Source organism: Mastacembelus armatus, chromosome 11 (assembly GCF_900324485.2).
Source record: "Mastacembelus armatus chromosome 11, fMasArm1.2, whole genome shotgun sequence".
NCBI classification, from domain to species: domain Eukaryota; kingdom Metazoa; phylum Chordata; class Actinopteri; order Synbranchiformes; family Mastacembelidae; genus Mastacembelus; species Mastacembelus armatus.
Window position 1 is genome coordinate 6524920 of NC_046643.1, and position 16872 is coordinate 6541791.

The following is a 16872-nucleotide window of genomic DNA, read 5'->3' on the forward strand; positions in this document are numbered from 1 at the left end:
CTGTCCATTTTCCATGCTACAGTCTCTCAATACTGTTGTGTGCATCACATGGCCTTCCAAAAAAGACCATTCAAGTCTGTTCAGTGTTCAGAGTTTTGCAAGGACACTTGTATTAACTGATTTGTAGGAATCATGGAATGACTGGCACAACCTTAAAAAAGCTAACACTGCTTACAGCAAGGGACCCTAAGTGACGGAGTGTTTTACACAGCAGGTTGGATCCTGCATTTGTTGAACAAAGACTCTGGCTCCCTCATGTGGAAGAATAAAGAAAAGGAATCTAAGAAAAAACAAACGTTTTGTGTGGTAAATTTTTAGATCCATGTTCTTTTTTTCTCATATGGATGAGAAGAAAAAAGAATTACTCTAAGAATTTTAGGAAGCTCAGGGTTTCATTTGCTGAAAGATTTTAGGTATAATCAAATGACTATGGTGTAATTTGTTATGAAGTATGAAAAGTAGGTTTTATCCATCCATCATCTATACCCATTTACTCCTATTTAGGGTCACGGGGATCTGCTGGAGCCTATCCCAGCTCTCTTTGGGTGAAAGGCAGGGGTACACCCTGGACAGGTCACCGGTCCATCACAGGGCCACATAGAGACAAACAACCTCACACACTCACACTCACTCCTATGGGCAATTTAGAGTCAAAGACAGGGTTTACATGTAGCAGAGTTTACATGTCCTCCCAAGGACAGGGAGAACATGTAAACTCCACACAGAAAGGCGAACCCATGACCTTCTTGCTGTGAGACAACAGTGCTAACCACTACCCCATCATGCTGCCCAGGATTGTTTTAATTAGTTAAAATAAAAAATAATTTACCCTGTGACTGTCCATGGAGAAACTATTTTGGAAGTTTAACTAAAACTGTTTATTAACCATATAACATTTCGTGGAGGTTAAAGAGAATTATGTTTATCAGGAAGATGTATGTGAGTTATTTCATGTGAAAAGATTATGTATGTCTGGCCATCACTGTTAAAGAGGAAAGAGAGGAAGTCTGAAAAGAGCTATAAACATTCCTCAAACAATTTATTATAACAGCACAGTTCCTGTAAATATCTGCAGACTCAAATCAGTTTCCTAAATACTTCAGCATGACACATTTTAGCCCTGCCTCTGCTTGTGTCTTGGATTTGTCTTGCAGAACACAAACAAATGCCCCCTACGTCGGACAAAGAAACAGTCTTTGCAGCGCCTCTTCAGGGAGGTCTTGGTTTTCATTCCTGCAGAGGACTGGATGCAAGGCAGATGCTGGCACTGTCCCGTTAGAGATGGTCCACACTGAACAGAGGAGCCAGATGAAGAGGGTTGGAAAGAGCTGATTGTGGCTGATGAAAGGAGCAGTTTGTGAGGAGCTGTGGTGAGGGTGTAGAGACATCTGTAGACACTAGTTGCCGGTGAGGAGAAGGTCAGACTACAGCGGCTCATCTGGGCCACTTGGCGAGTCAGGGAGGTGGCCAGGTGCTTTAACAGGAGAGGTGCCATGGTCAAAGACTGCAGAGAGGGGCAGACAGACATTATGGATTTACAATTATAGATGTGAAATGTAGACAGACTATGGAGGCAGACACTTCAATGACATAAGAGTTTAGTATGGGTATGATTAATATCATATTTTGTACTATAGTGTGGCACTTTTTAAGGATGCATTAAAAAACGTATTTAAGACAAAGTAATAATGAATGCCCCTACTTACCTACTTAAACATCCCGTTCAAATTCTTACTTTTCCCTCAGACAGTGATCTATGTAGACAGCTTCCTAATATACGTAGCTAATACAACAGCATACAAAACCTGGCGTGTGTTGGTTTTCTAAAAAAGATATTTGTATCTGTAAAACATGCAGCTGACTAATATTACTACAGTAGGCGCCGCTGTACGTAGCATGCACACGCCACATACGGACAACACATAAACACAGCCAACAAATTAGACCCCGACACAACGCAGTGATAACACAGGAACAAAGCATGCACACAAACCTTTGAGAAACTCTTCGTTGCCCTAAAACAGGGATTATATCCCTGGATATTGAGTTTGACTCGCCACGACCGCCACGCTCCTCTTGCTAGTTAGATACAGCAGCTTCCGGTACAACATGGACACTTTTCCCCCAGTTTAGCCTGGCAGCCTGCTTTCCTGCCTGTCTCTCCACAAAGTCTTACATCAATGGCTATTCGAAGACTCCGACTGCACCATGACTGTAGTGTTATGTCACATGTTATATAGCACACACCTAAAAATGTTAGTATTGTTGGGTTTGGCATGTAAGAAGTGCAGACACTGAGAGACAAAATTCGGGGCAGCAATTCAAACCTGTTGGAGTGAGGCAATGCAGCTTGGGAAATCGGGTTGTTGTAAACATGGCGGCCGTAGCGGGCAGATTTGTGTCCTTCAGTAAAAATGCTAAGGTGCTTGTTTCACCTCTAAGGTTGTCCGCTCTGCTTGTTCACCGCTACAGCGTACAGGTTGCCAGTACTGGAGAGGAAATCACTCACACCGGCCAGGTAAGCTTAGAGCCGATTCTTCTCGGCTTTCTGGAATTAGCATAACAACGTTAGCTATAGTTAGCCTGTGTCAGTGTAGCGAGTGGGTTCATTATCGGACAGTCCATATGACTTGGCTATAAACATTTAATTTACAGTGGAATAACTGTGGGCGGGTAGTATTCAGACAGCTGATGCATTTAGTCGTTAGCTAACAATGGCAGAACCCAAATCTAAAATAGGACTGTGTGCCTGTTTTGACGTTGGACGTGAAGTTGATATTTGTCTCTCAGGTGTTTGACGAAAGGGATCCAAGGAGAGCCAGATTCGTTGGTAGGCAGAAAGAGGTAAGGTGCCCCAAAAACAATACGATATAAACCTAATAAAGCTCAGTGTATGGCCAATACTCCTGCTAAGAAATGTTGTTCTTAAATCCATTTGTCTTCCTCGTCTCACCATGAACCCAAATCACAATTATTACATTAAAGTAGGTTCACCACAAATTTCTTATCGTTCTAAAATGAAAATGCTACTAGAGCATCTGGATCATAAAAACTTTGTAACCAGCTTACCGTGTCTCATTTTAGTTAAAACACAGAGTTGCTTACCTCTTTTACTACACTGACAGTGACAGAAATCCCATTTATATGCCAAGGTGAATAAAAACTTTGCCATCAAGTTGGTGGCAGAGGAGCCGGTGACTGAAATTGAGTCCAGAGTTGTGTCCTGTGATGGAGGTGGAGGAGCTCTGGGCCATCCCAAAGTCTACATTAACCTGGTAAGGGCCTGCACACTAAAGTTATTTCTGCAGTTTGTCAAACTGTGATTGGGCCAGCTTCCCCCTGCTGCATTCATCAATCACTAGAACCGCGCTATAGCATGAGAACAGTAGTTATTACTGTGTACGTGTTTATGTGTCTCAGGTTTATTGTGAGCTATCTGGTTCACTTTAAGATGTAGACATTTTTTGACCGGTGAAACATCCCATAACATATCAAATCAAAGGGGACAGTGTACTCTCAAGAACAAATCTCATCCTTGACCACTGAAAACATCCAGTTAGGTAAACTGGAGTTTGCATTTCCAGAACCTCTCAGAAACCAGTTTACTGCACCACCTTTCCACACATACATTTCCTGAATGAGTGAATAAGGAAACAAAGAGACAGTGTTGTAGCTGAATTGTACCATTTGATTTATGTGAACATGGATTTTGGTTATACTCTGAACTAAAGGTCTAAATTACATGTATACCATTTTCTAGTATATCTGTCATCACTTTGTTGATACTAACTCTACAATTCTTTGTTTCTGCCTTAAGGATAAAGACACAAAAGTGGGCACATGTGGCTACTGTGGATTACAGTTCAAACAGAAGCACCATCACTGAAACATATACTCTTTGCTTCTCTGTATAAATTGTCATATTAGTTAATAAATTATACCTTGTCTGTGTATTAATATTCTGCTTAATGAAATCTGTTAAAATCAGTGTTACAATGTGTTTCCCATAACTGATGTGATTTCAGAAAGTATTCAGAGCTTTTCACTCTCTTCAGTTTGTGTTGTAAATTGAAATGGATACATGCCATTTTGCATGTCAGTCTACACTCAGTAACCCATAATGACAAAGTGAAAAGTTTTTTTTGCCAGTTTACTATAAATAAAATATTGAAATTTGTCATTTACAAAAACATTTAAACCTTAATTCAATACTTTGTAGCAATTACAGCTTTGAGCCCTCTTGAGTACGTTTCTGTAAGCCTAGACATCTAAATTTGAGCAATTTGAGCAATTTATCCTTTTCTTCCAGATTCTGTCAATCTCAATGAGACTGGAAGCATCAGTGAATCTTATCCTCAAATCTTTCCACAGTTCTGTGGAGTTTAAGTCTAAACTGGGACTGGTTTCAAAGTCATTCCAGTTCATTGTGGTACTAAAGGGTAAAACATACTCTAGAACAGGACCTCATTTGGCTGTTAATTTTTCCCCTCAGTGCAGACCAGTTTTGGACTGCCACAGCAACACTTTGGTAAATGACAGAAATTAGGGTAATTTGACAGTGCAGAAGAAAAAATGTCCCCACACAAGTTTTAGGACCAACTGCTCATGCACTAGTTTAATTTTTATGCTGTGTAAATTACCCATTTTGAAATATGAATACCTGAATGCAGTTCTCTCTGAGTCAGGTAGAGGTCAGCAGTGTCCAACATATATGTTTAGTCTGAGAAAACCAAGGTAGTGAAGGCTCCGTGGTACAGATATCAAAGCCAAGTGTCGTTTCTCATAGAATTGATCAAAAGTAGCCTTTTTTTTTTGAAAGTGAAACTAAATGCTCTGTTTGTAGCAAAGCTCTGAATTAGTTTGAGTCATAAATATCCAGGTGATAAATGTTCCTATATACAGTGAGAATATTGTCATCTGCTCATGATATATTTTCTATCCTGTGTGAATAGCTGATTGCTTATGTTTGTAATCAGATGCACTGAGATAACCTTAGCATTCCTTGTGCATCGCATCCCCCACCCCCCACCCACACACAGTCTGTGCCGCATTGTCTCGGTCTGCCAAACTTGGAAGACATCAGGAGGGAGCCAGCCTGATAAGACACAGCAGCGCGGAACAATACATGTTTGAAGAAGATCATATATATATTTCATCAGGCCTATTCTCCATAGACCTCTGCATGCCAAATTGGCCTGTGCTTGGCTCGGGATCCAGACAGCACTAGCCTGTTCTGTCCCCAGTGATGCAGCCAGTGGAACTGCATTTTCCACACCATGGAGCTCAGGTTGAGTAGTCAGGCTGATATAATTGGCTCTGGTGACTCCTGGAAGTGAGGCTTATTCTGTAGTTAACCTCATCTATAGTCAGACCACTTTGGATGATTGAAGGGGAGAGAGGTGCTTTGTTAAACTGAGGCAGGCGAGCTGGGTCAGTGTCAAAGCGCTGACTGGTTGGTCTTGCGGTTGATAAGTCAGAGTGGTTCAGAGGTGGTGGTTGGTTGAGTTTGAGGCATTGCCAGGGGCAAAATGTTGAAATGAAACTGAGCATATGAATTGTACTGAATTAAACAGCAGTGCATATTTGTGCTGGATTTAACTCCAACTCTTAATTATTTCAAGCTCTTAAATGCCTCACCCAGCACAATAAAATATACTTTAACATCATGTTTATTAAGTAGCTCCATAAAGTTGGACTGAAGCAATATGTAGATGGGCTCATTCATGGTTTCACTTTAAACTGTTAGTTTAACCAGAGGGTGCTATTGCTTCCTCCAGTCATTCACCTTATTTCTGCATAGTATTTAGTACCTGCAAATACAACTCAGGGATAATGTGACCTGCACTATTGGGTCAGACCATCCAGACAAAGATAAGCCAAAACGAGATTGTAATCATATTGAAAATTCCACCACTAAGCCACACAATAGATAATGGACTTAAATGCCACTGAATTCCTTAACACAGCGCCCCCTCCACAACAATCACTTGCTCTACACAAAACATCCTCTTCGTCACTGTAATTGCCCTATTAAAATATTTCTCCTTGAAGATGTGTCACATTACAGACCCCGAGGCTCATTATGGAGCTCCCTGCAGCCAATTATCTGAACCTGCGTGTCTTGAAGCCACAGTGAACAAAAGGGGCTCATAGGCAGATCTGGGAGCAGGACATCCTCCTCACATCCATACTGACTATATGAGAGGCAAAACAGAAAACTGACCTTTGGTCATTGTATCATGACGACTCCACTCAGCTACACTTTAGAGTCAGGTGACAGAGTTTCTGACCTTTACCGTGGAAATAATGACTTGTTCTCGTGCCAGGAGCTCAGAGGGTTACTGCAGGGAGCGAGACACCTCTGGCGACATGTGACAGTTTTTGGAGGAGAGAGTTTGCACTCAGCACTTTGATAGTCCCAGAAAACCAAAGTGTGTGTGACAAGACGCAAGAGACTCTGAACTGTGTGTCAGTGAGTGTGTGTGTGTGTGTGTGGCTGTGTGTTTGAGTATGCGACAGAGACACAGACAGCGTTGAAAGGAAATAGGTGTCAGACAGAAGGTGCAGAGAGGAGTAATTTGAAGTTGTCAATACCCCCTGTGCAGACATTTGAACTGAAAATTTAAAAGAAGAAGTCAGAAAAAAGGGTCAAAGTGTGTGGAGAAAAACAATAAGAACATTTCTAAAAGCTGGTCTGATATAAAGAAACGTTTATGGATTAATTACATGCATAAAACAAGTGCTTTGCCAATCATCTCTGTGCCAATTGTCCCATCTTCCTTTTAAGTAACTCCTGCTTGTATGAGCCAGACAAGTAAACAGTGAGTCTAACATTCCCTGACTTGTACAGCAACACAGTGAGGCTTAATCACATTATATGGCCCAGGGAGCAGGCCTTCGTGTCAGGCTGGCTGCTGAGTGGAAGTAAAGACGGGTAAGAGAGGGGAGGGGTGTGGGTCAGGGAAGGGAAGCTGGGTGCTGGCTGCAGGAGTAAAGGGAGAAAAGTGTGAGAGTTCAGTGGAGTAAGATAGCGAGTGTGAAAAAGGGAAGTGAGAGAGATGATTGTGGGGAGATCTCACAAGAGTCACAAGAGAAAAATGTAAATTACATGCCAGAATGTGTTATATTCTTAGTTTTGGCAGTATTTTGTATCAGAACTGTACCTGTTAAAAGTGGTTTAAGTTCACACTCTTTACACCTTCTCTGTGAGAAATCATCAGGGATAGGTTGTAGTGTATTTTAATAATTTAATAGTCAAACATAGTTTTTTTGAAGTTTAGGTTAAATTATGCTAAGATTTGAAAATATGTAGCATTAAACTGCAGAGTTAAGTTAGCAACGGCGTCTTCTGTCAACAGAGTGAGATACTGTAATCACTTTCTACACAGAAAATTTCACAGTTTTCATAAAGTACCTAAAATCAATATTTTTATACTAACAAGTTACTATCTGTAAATTACAAAGCTTGTTTATAATGATAAACCTGCAATGGCCAACTGCAGTGCTTCTCAGCTATACAGAGATTTATACTGTCAACAACTTCAACATAATGCTGACATCCCTTCATGTCTGCTCGATCTGTACTTTAACAATTGTGTGCTAACAAGTCCACTGTCTTTAAGTCAGCTCCGTTATGCTGCTGTTACCAAAAAAGTCAGTAATTACAGGCTCAAATTTTCAGTGTAGTTTGCTTTGACTAATTCAGACAGAAGATTCTGGATTCAAACTTGCCAGATGACTGGGCCCTTTTCTCTGTGGAGCTAACATGTTCTTCTGGGTGCACATGCAAACAAACACGACTGGTGCCTGTACACTGGCTGCAGGTGTGAATGTGAGTGTTTGTCTCTACCTGGGATTGGCTCAGAATGGATGGAATCGAACAAATAGTTCTGAGGGATTATTGATTAAATTGATTAGATGAAAAGTTACAGCTTGGAATAATTCATTATGAAACACAGCCACACAGATTTCTCTCTGGAAATAAAACAAATAGAAAATAGTAAAATGCTGGAAGAAATGGGTTTTCACAATTTGAATGAAATTAATGTTTAACTTTACAGTGTGTTTTTCAGTTTTCCCCAGCCTAACAAAAGACATGTCTTAAACACACATAACCTTATATCTGAGCCACCCTTTTATCTGACTGCCATCCTATTTATTGAATGACACCACCTCCTCTTCTTTTGAAGTCAAATCTACACCAAGATTTTCTAAAAAGAAACAAAATTGTACTAGTTGTAGTGCATTAAATTTAGAAAATTTGAGCAAAACATATATATATACACACACACACACACACACACACACACATATATATATATATATATATATATATATAGTTTTTTCAGCCTACCACAATGAGATCCCGTCTGACAACGAGTGGAAGTAGAAAAACTTCACAGAAATAAGAAGTCAGATGTCATTATTTATCATCTTAAATCTTATTTATTTATGAGGCAGAAACAGAATGAAATTCTCGGTTGAATTCATCCTGAATTATTTAATCTGAAATGGTTAATTCCATACAAAGCCCAGGCAGATCCCTCCTCTGTTCTGATAAATACTTTATCACTGTTCCTAAATCGAAAACAGAAGGAGGAGAAGGACAGGGCGTAAAAAAAAAAACAAACTTCTCACTGTTTCTTGTTGGGCTTTTGTTTTATAAAGTGTTGATGTAAATGTTTTCCATGCTAAATTTATGTTGTTTTCTTTAATAATTAAGGCTGATGGAAAAGTATTTTTTTATAAAACATTTAGGCCTGATTATTCCAGCCTTATTTTTTTCTCTTTATTTCAGTTGTGCTGATTATTATTGTTTGTATACAAACTCATCAATGTGGATAAAAATGTGTGACTTAAAGTTACTTAAGGGGGTTTATGAAACGTTTTGCAAGTCTTGCAGTCTCAGGTTGACAAAGTCAAAATCCGCCTAATGAAAAGGGACGCATCGATGATTGCAGCTATATCTGGAGCTGAGGTGGAAGTGGCATCGATTTAACAATTTAGCAGTACCCTCCTCTGTGTGTTTCCATTAGTCACGGCTGAATACCACCCACTTCCCCCCTTTCACCCTTTCAAAACACACACACACACACACACACACACACCCTCACACACGCACACAAACATTTCTGCACACACATACAAAGCTACAAAAGTATATTCCACAATTCCTGAGCAGGATTTAAATCACCTAAACTGATACTGCTAGTGGACAGCTAATGCAAGGGCACACTGAGAGAACTTTGCCATGCTACAGAATACACTTTTTATTTTTGTGACTCAATGCATGTGCAAGCTATAGTGCAAGTGTACAATACTGTACATTTTCAGTTGTGTGAACTGCACAGCTTTGCTGCAATGATGTGTATAGTGACAGTTGTTTGCTCACATTTGACCATTAATGGAGGCACATATGTGTGATCCGTATAAAAATGTCCAAGTAGGATCATACATTTTTAATTGACCATTCAGTAAACCCACAGCCCAGCAAACATATAACCAATAACAGCTTAGGAACTGTAACTATGCAAACCAGGTCTGTCAGTCTTTGGATTTCTCCATATGCTGAAGCAGTGCACATAGGAATGTATGAAGAGTGATAATCTGCAATTAAAGAGCTGGTGCCTGTGTTAGGCCTTTGCAAAAACAAAGCAGGAAAAGTCTAGGGAATCGATTTTACAGTGTGTATCTGCTATAATGTAAGTTGCAATTTTAGCATATCCAATCAACTAGCATACAGTAACCCAGAACTACTTCCATAGCCAATGCGCACATCATCAACTAACCTAAACTGCATTATTTCAATAGCATATATGTTGCCATCAAGTGCATATTAAAAAATTAGACAGAGTTGTTGTTTTTCTCTAATTCAAGGGGTTAATGGTAACTTAATTAGCAAAGTAGCTAGAGCTAATTAAATCTGCTGCCAACATCCAGAGAGGAAAGCAGGAAATAAGACGTCTGCATTCGTCTACCTCTGTCTGAAAACCCTCTGTTTCAAAAATGACAAAAAATCTGAAGCATAAATAAGCCATTGTCATCAATGTATACTGCATAATGGGTTATGCAAGAATGGAAACGTTGACAGTAGCTTAGCGATTGGTCAGTTGGTCAAGTCACAACAACAAAATTTAGACTTTTTGCTGTAAGTCCAGTAGTCTTTGAAGCATTCTGTTGATAATGTGTTGGTTGGACTACAAAGATGACATAGACCTAACAGTTTCAAAGGCTTGTCCAGGTTTTGTGCTGTCTATCACAGCATCACTTAAACCTTTCCACACCTCAGTTGGTTTAGGCTGTTGGAAAGGGGGACCATGAAAAACTCCATCCACCCATTCTCTGAGTGTGGTGACTGGTGATTCCTGTTGCCTGTCTGCCTTAGTGAACCCCATATTTGACTGGTACACAGGAGAGGAGGACCCCGTCAATGACAGCATACAGGGAGGGTATTCTGGCTGTAAGCTGACATCCGAAGACACTGTGTGAGCAATGGACCAGATTTTTGGCTTGGTTTCTGTGCTTCGACAGTCCTGGTTAGGATAGAAGACATTTTGATGTTGGGCTGGCGTAAGTTTGGGGCAGTCCGGGGACATTCTCTCCTTTCCATGCAGTGGCTCTGGGTTGTGTGTGAGACGGCCATGTGAGAGTTCTGTGCTTGTGTCGTTCTCCTCAGATAGGAACTCAGGCTTCGGGTCACAGTCAGAAGCATCCGACTCCAGCAGATCGAAGTCCTCAAGATCACTCTGGAGGTCTGCACACTGTTGATCTCCAATAATGAATGATGCAGATAACACTAAGTCTGAGCATGTTATTCAGATTTTGAACAAAATTGAAATGTGCTAATTTAGACCCAGCTTACCTGGAAGGTCTTCGTCACATTTAAGTGGTTTCTCAGCTTCGTCACTCTCATCATCATGACCTCGGTCATCAGAGCTTTTACAGACCCGGGGTGACCATGTCACCTTGTTCTCTTTCTTCAACCTCCTGCGAGCATTAGCAAACCATGTAGACACCTGACAGGAAGGAAAGGAAATGAGGACAGAAAGAAATATTAGAATTAAGCTACATGTAGAGACAGAGACAGAAAACAGAAACAGGGGCAGTAAAGGAGAGGCTAAAAACGAGAATAGGAGGTTGGAAAAAAATATTAAATGTTTATGGGAGATGTGGCATTAGTAAAGCAAATCAAAAGAAGGAAAGCACATTATGAAATGAAGCAACTAAACTGTTAAAAAAACTGTGCTATCCTAAATATAATCCATACTCACTTGTGTAAGGGTCATCCTGGTGATGATAGCAAGCATTATCTTTTCTCCTTTCGTTGGGTAGGGATTCTTTTGGTGCTCCTGCAGCCAAGCCTTCAGGGTGCTGGTGGTCTCTCGCGTAGCATTCTTACGACGGGAAGTGCCATCAGAGCAAGAATACCTGAACCAAATAACAATCAAGGTAATATATATAGTTGTCTTGCTGTAAATAAGCTGGAATAATAATAATAATAATGGAATTTAATATAAAGAAATGCCTTTTTCATTCATGATAATGGCCATGAATATGAAAGATATTGATATGATATAAAAGATATTAACCATAAAATAACATCACTGCTGTAAAACCTATAGTTCCAGACTCTGTGTAGACATTACAGTCCTAATATGATATCTAATTATGCTAAGACAAAAAACTAAAATAATTGAGAAGTTGCTATATTTCAACATGGAGTCATCAGTCCCAAGTAGGATATAAAGAAACTTTTCACTGAAGAAAATAAGGGAAAAATGTTCTGACTTACCCATATCTCTCATAAGGATATTGTCCAAATGTATATTCATAAGGATAATACCCAGGAGTCTGTGCTGTGGCCACCTCCACAGATGCAGCTCCATCTTTGGGATCTAGTGGTCCCTGAAACATTGGCAAAAATCTAAAATAAATATATTCCTGATGAGAATCCTTAAAATATTCCAATATATTCTCACTACTGTATTCAAGAGTTACTTTGGCATACAATTACATTTTTTAAATTGATTTTGCGCATTTAATACTCCCATATTACTGTAAAAAGTATCTAGTCTTTAAATAATTACAGGAAACAACCAAATCTCTTTGAACTTTTCTTCGATTCACGTCTATCAAACTTGGTGGTTTCTGTGCATTTTTTTAAAGAACGCTAGAGAGGACAATACTGAACTAAAAGTGAAACCTCAAACTCACTCTGGAATAGAGGGCGTCGCTGGTGCAGGTGTTATAGTACCCTTGGCTCTTGGGGTAAGGGCCGCTGTAGACTCCGATGCTGGTGCCAGAGGTGAGGTGATGGCCCGGGGAGCGCAGCACCGGGTGAGACACGGGCGTCCCCGGCTCCAGACAACCGGCCAGAGAGCTGGAGTTCAGAAACTTTGGCAAAAACATTGCACTTTTTAAAAAAACTTTAAAGTGTAGAAAATAACCAAATGCAATAGTTTGCTTTTACTTAAATATTCGTGTGCTTTATGTCATTTTAGTTCATTATAATTTAATTCCTAAAACATGCACGACAAAAAATGCAAAGACGCTATTCTGGAAGTAAAATGAACAGACTGCTTACAGGAAACTAGTGTGATAGAATATGCAAAGATATATATATATATATAGAGAGAGAGAGAGAGGCTGTACCTGAGGTGTGGTGGAGTAGGTGCATCCCAGCTGAGCGTAAGCCATGGCTCCAATAAGATCAATGAGGCAAAAGCAGGAGCGCAGACGCGGGAAGACATCCAACTGAGTCCGTGCCAAAGGTAGACTTTTGCTTCTGACACGAGTTCAGACCTGGTTTCCCACTTAACTTTTCACTTTAAAAATGTATATCATCTAGAACCTTACCCAAATTCGGGCTCGCAAACATTTACACCACTTTCATTTTGCGCACAACGATTAACAAGTAACTTCTTGGCTTGATCCGCGGAGCCTTTGCAGCCTCTGCTCTGCCCTCTATGCTCACGGTCCACAGCGAGCGTGTGTGTGCGTGTGTGATCAAACCATACGTCTGCCTGTGATGTGCTCTTTGGTTTTAAGGCGCGTCTGTCTGACGTCAGCCCGGACTCTGAGTGTGTAGCCCGGCGTTCATATCAAGATGAAGAAATTCTCCTAATTAATTCCCTCCCTGGTTCCCACGCAAGACAGCCCCCACCCCCTCCCCAACAGTCCCCAGGCGCAGTGAGAATGTGATCAATTCTCCTTTCCAAGTAAACACATAGCTGCACGCACGCACGGGCGCACGCACGCACGCACACACGGTGCTATGGCCAGAGGGGGGATCGGGAAAGTGAATGGTTGACACCACATTGACATAAGATGATTGATGACTACAACCTGATATTAGCATAATCGTTTTGCCCTGTAGTTTAGATAACTTGTCACCATGGAGAAATCTCTCTGTCATCCACATATTCATGAGTGGGGAAATTTCAGATCTCCTCCAAGCAAATTAATCAAAGGATAAACACTCCGCATTCCCTTGAGTAAGCACCTTTACCAACTGAATGGCTTGTCATGTTTTTAATAAAGTCTTAAGCTGCCCTGGTGAAATGGAAATGTTTCTTTTCATTTCTTCTCACTGCACCTTATTCATTTTTTATAGGTGCAGAGGATAAAGACAAAGGCAGGTGTAAAAGAGAACATGTTAGAAAGGGGGTGTAGTGTTAAAACTAGTTTCATACATTTGTGAAAAAGTGACAGAAATAAAAAAGGAAGGGAAGGGATATAATGACATATAGAGAGGACCCCAGTTAGTCATTTTAGGAAAATGAATAAGGTTAGAATGAGGGGAGGGAGGTTTGGATTTCTATTTTTTGCTGATGAGACATGTGAATGCCTGTTTGTCATCCCTTTTGACATTTATTGTAAACGTAGACATATACCCGTACATTTTGGAAAATGTTTAGAAGAACCATCCATACAACTCAAGAATCGTGTCACTGATTGGACCAGCAGTGAGATCCACAGCTGGTTATAGCATCATATGACTGAATTTACATTTTTATTAAAAGGTCTCAACCCTATCTCAAAAATGATGTTTATCTACTAACTGTTTTCCCAGTTACTCTGTGGTGACAAATATAACTAATGGCCCGGTCATGTTCAGAAGCAATGTTTATTTAGTTATTTGTTTGGTTTGTTTTTGATAATCAAAGTGCTTCACTTAATTTTGGGGAAAGTGGTTAAAATTAAAAGACTGGGACAGTGATTTTCTATTCTGGAGGATTTTTCTACAAATCTCATATGGCTAAAACTACTGTAAATCATGTGAATCCAGAACCTTATTTTTCTGTGCTGTAGCTCTCTGTTGCAGTCTGAAACTATTAATAAAAGCACCAGTGAGCCACGCATGTGTGTACATTCACTGCATCGACATTTTTCCAACCTGCCAGGTAATTACACACTTTTTCATCATGTTAATAGAAAATGTAAATGTTGTGGCAAATTAGTTTGTACATAGTCATTTTCTCTAGGAGCTGCAGCTTGGATGGACTTGAAATGGTCAAATCCATCAGCAGCTACAGAACAGCTGCCTTTTCCTGGTTCACTCATTCTCTAGCAGTAATACCTGTAAGATTCTTTAAATATGTTATTTTGAGACATTTACTTTCATAGTCCCTTATACTGGAGGAAATAGAGAATAGGAATATCCATGAGAAGTTATGGAGTGAAAGAATAAATAAGAAAGAAAAAGGAGAACTGATCAGAACCCTTACGTGCAAGACCAGGAGAAATGGAAGTGGAAAGGAGGGAAAGCCTACAGAAGCCAACTTGGGGAGCTGAAGAAATCGTTAATAGTCAGGGGATCTGAGCGAGGGGATGTGAAGGGGTAAAAGGACAAAATATTCCCAGTGCACCCAGAGTAAGGCTGCAACAACAGAGCTGCATCACCAGAAAGCATCTCTGGCCCCACTGGGGAGGAGGCATCTGTGTACCGGCACTTGATTGACATTCCATTTGTCCTGTGAAAGGTGCTCATATACTGAACATGGACTCCCTCATCTGTGCTCAAAGCTTGGAAATGAAGTTATCTCCCCATGCTGTTGTAGCTCGTCTTCACACAAAATGTATGTCACTCACAGAGAATGGCAATTTGTTTAACCAATGACAATAACATGACTGTGCTTAATATTGGTTTTGCAGACTTTATGGGGAAGATAACTTGTTTGATGAAGCTGAATGAGCTGAGCATGGAGTCTGGATTGGACTAAAGCTTTTGTTTGCTCTCCGTGAGTAAAAAGAAAGCATGTAAACCATGCATTGCACATGAAGAATATTTTTGAATATTCAGTGGTCTACTTATATATTAATATATGGTGTGTTTATAAATTTATGCCAGTCATCCCGTATTCTTAAGTCTCTGCGTTTGTTAAGACTGAGTATGTCTTGCTAAGCTTGGTCCCATCAGTGAATCAATCAATCATTCATTCAAGATGCTCGACAAGAAGAAAAAAAGATAAGGAAACACATCCTTATTGTCTCCTTCTTGCATCCAGCTCTAGCTGCAGTATTATGCAGTAGGTGGGGAATGGGGGTTAATGATAGAAGCGTGTTAATGTGAGAGGAGGAGGGGGGCTGGGCTCTGCTGAAAGTGTTTGGGTGAGATGCCCAAACAACTCCAATCACAAGTTCTTTCAATCAAAGTGAGCTACATTTGAATATTTTCTACTTTAAAATCAGAAATTTATGCAATTTTAATCTGTTTAACATGTAGATGCTTTTTGAGCCTTCATCTTGGTTTTTAGCTCTTTTACTTAGAGAAAATATCTCAGTGAGCCGTGCTGAAGGGCCCGAATTTTAGTGAGTTGGCTTTTAACCTAAGTGAAAACAGGAATGTATTGTTTCTTGAGCCTTGTTTGGGTGGGACTGATGTAAAGCTCCAGGCAACAACACTATTAAAGAGCTAACCAAGTTGCATGCACCTTGTGGCACGCCCCATCCACGCCACATGCTGTATAATGGCAACATAAAGAAACTGTAAACCTGTAAACCAAAAACATTTGGCATCTCCTCCGTTCTTCTTCTCTTCTAATGTAGACTGGTCCACAGTGCCCACTACAATGCCCTGTAGACAAAAGTGCTGAGCTTGTTGCTTTATATAGCCTACCTTTATATACATACCATTCTGATCTGTCTGTCTGTCTGTCTGTCTGTCTGTCTGTCTGTCTGTCTGTCTGTCTGTCTGTCTGTCTGTCTGTCTGTCTGTCTGTCTGTCTGTCTGTCTGTCTGTCTGTCTGTCTATGTGACTTAACTTCCTCCTTTCCTCATGTTACCAGTCACCAGTTTCAGGTTTTACAGTAGGCCTACAAGAGTCTCATAGCAAAAGGGAGCAATGGTTATGTTTGCATTATGTAGGTGTGTGTGTGTGTCCCTTTCATTTTGGTGGACATTATTAGAGAAGTCTCTGAAAGAAACCTACTGGATTTGAGCTGTTATTGAGGAAATTGTATGATTGTCTGTCACATAAATGTTGTTGTTATACACATCGCTCACATTTCAGTTAAATCTGAACATGTGTCACAGCTTATGGCCTCAGCAGTGTGTGTGTGACTTAAAACATCAATGTGAACCATCAGTACAAAACGTTTAGCCTACATCTAACAAAAAAATCGGAACTGGACATTAATGCCTGTAATGTGAACATGGCCAATAACTCTTGTCCAATTCATCCGAAACATAAAGATGTAGCTTATGTGCAGAAATCTCTTGCTCTTCGTCTGTTTCACTAGCTTCTGTTACTCAGAGTGATCTCTCAATGGACATGATTTATTTTTTCAGCACAGCAGTACAAGTACTGTATGTACATCATCATATCCTTGTTCCATAGCATAACACTCACAAATTTCACTCAGATAAAGTGAT

The 16872-nt window shown here is 40.2% G+C and overlaps 3 protein-coding genes across 3 annotated transcripts; 1 reads left to right on the forward strand and 2 right to left on the reverse strand.

Moving 5' to 3' along the window:
- Positions 1-1114: 1114 nt before the first annotated feature.
- Positions 1115-1495, reverse strand: mrpl36 (mitochondrial ribosomal protein L36). Its single transcript, XM_026300218.1, has one exon. The coding sequence runs from the start codon at positions 1493-1495 to the stop codon at positions 1115-1117; it is 381 nt and encodes a 126-aa protein (XP_026156003.1).
- Positions 1496-2346: 851 nt separating this feature from the next.
- On the forward strand, positions 2347-3959 carry ndufs6 (NADH:ubiquinone oxidoreductase subunit S6). The gene is made up of 4 exons (XM_026300414.1): positions 2347-2518; positions 2791-2844; positions 3153-3275; positions 3818-3959. The coding sequence occupies exons 1-4, from the start codon at positions 2375-2377 to the stop codon at positions 3884-3886; spliced, it is 390 nt and encodes a 129-aa protein (XP_026156199.1). The 5' UTR covers positions 2347-2374; the 3' UTR covers positions 3887-3959.
- A 6237-nt stretch (positions 3960-10196) lies between these two features.
- Positions 10197-13078, reverse strand: irx4b (iroquois homeobox 4b). The gene is made up of 6 exons (XM_026300586.1): positions 12652-13078; positions 12214-12393; positions 11792-11904; positions 11271-11427; positions 10862-11015; positions 10197-10768 (listed from the first exon to the last, which is right to left on the reverse strand). The coding sequence occupies exons 1-6, from the start codon at positions 12694-12696 to the stop codon at positions 10197-10199; spliced, it is 1221 nt and encodes a 406-aa protein (XP_026156371.1). The 5' UTR covers positions 12697-13078.
- Between the last annotated feature and the right edge of the window lie 3794 nt (positions 13079-16872).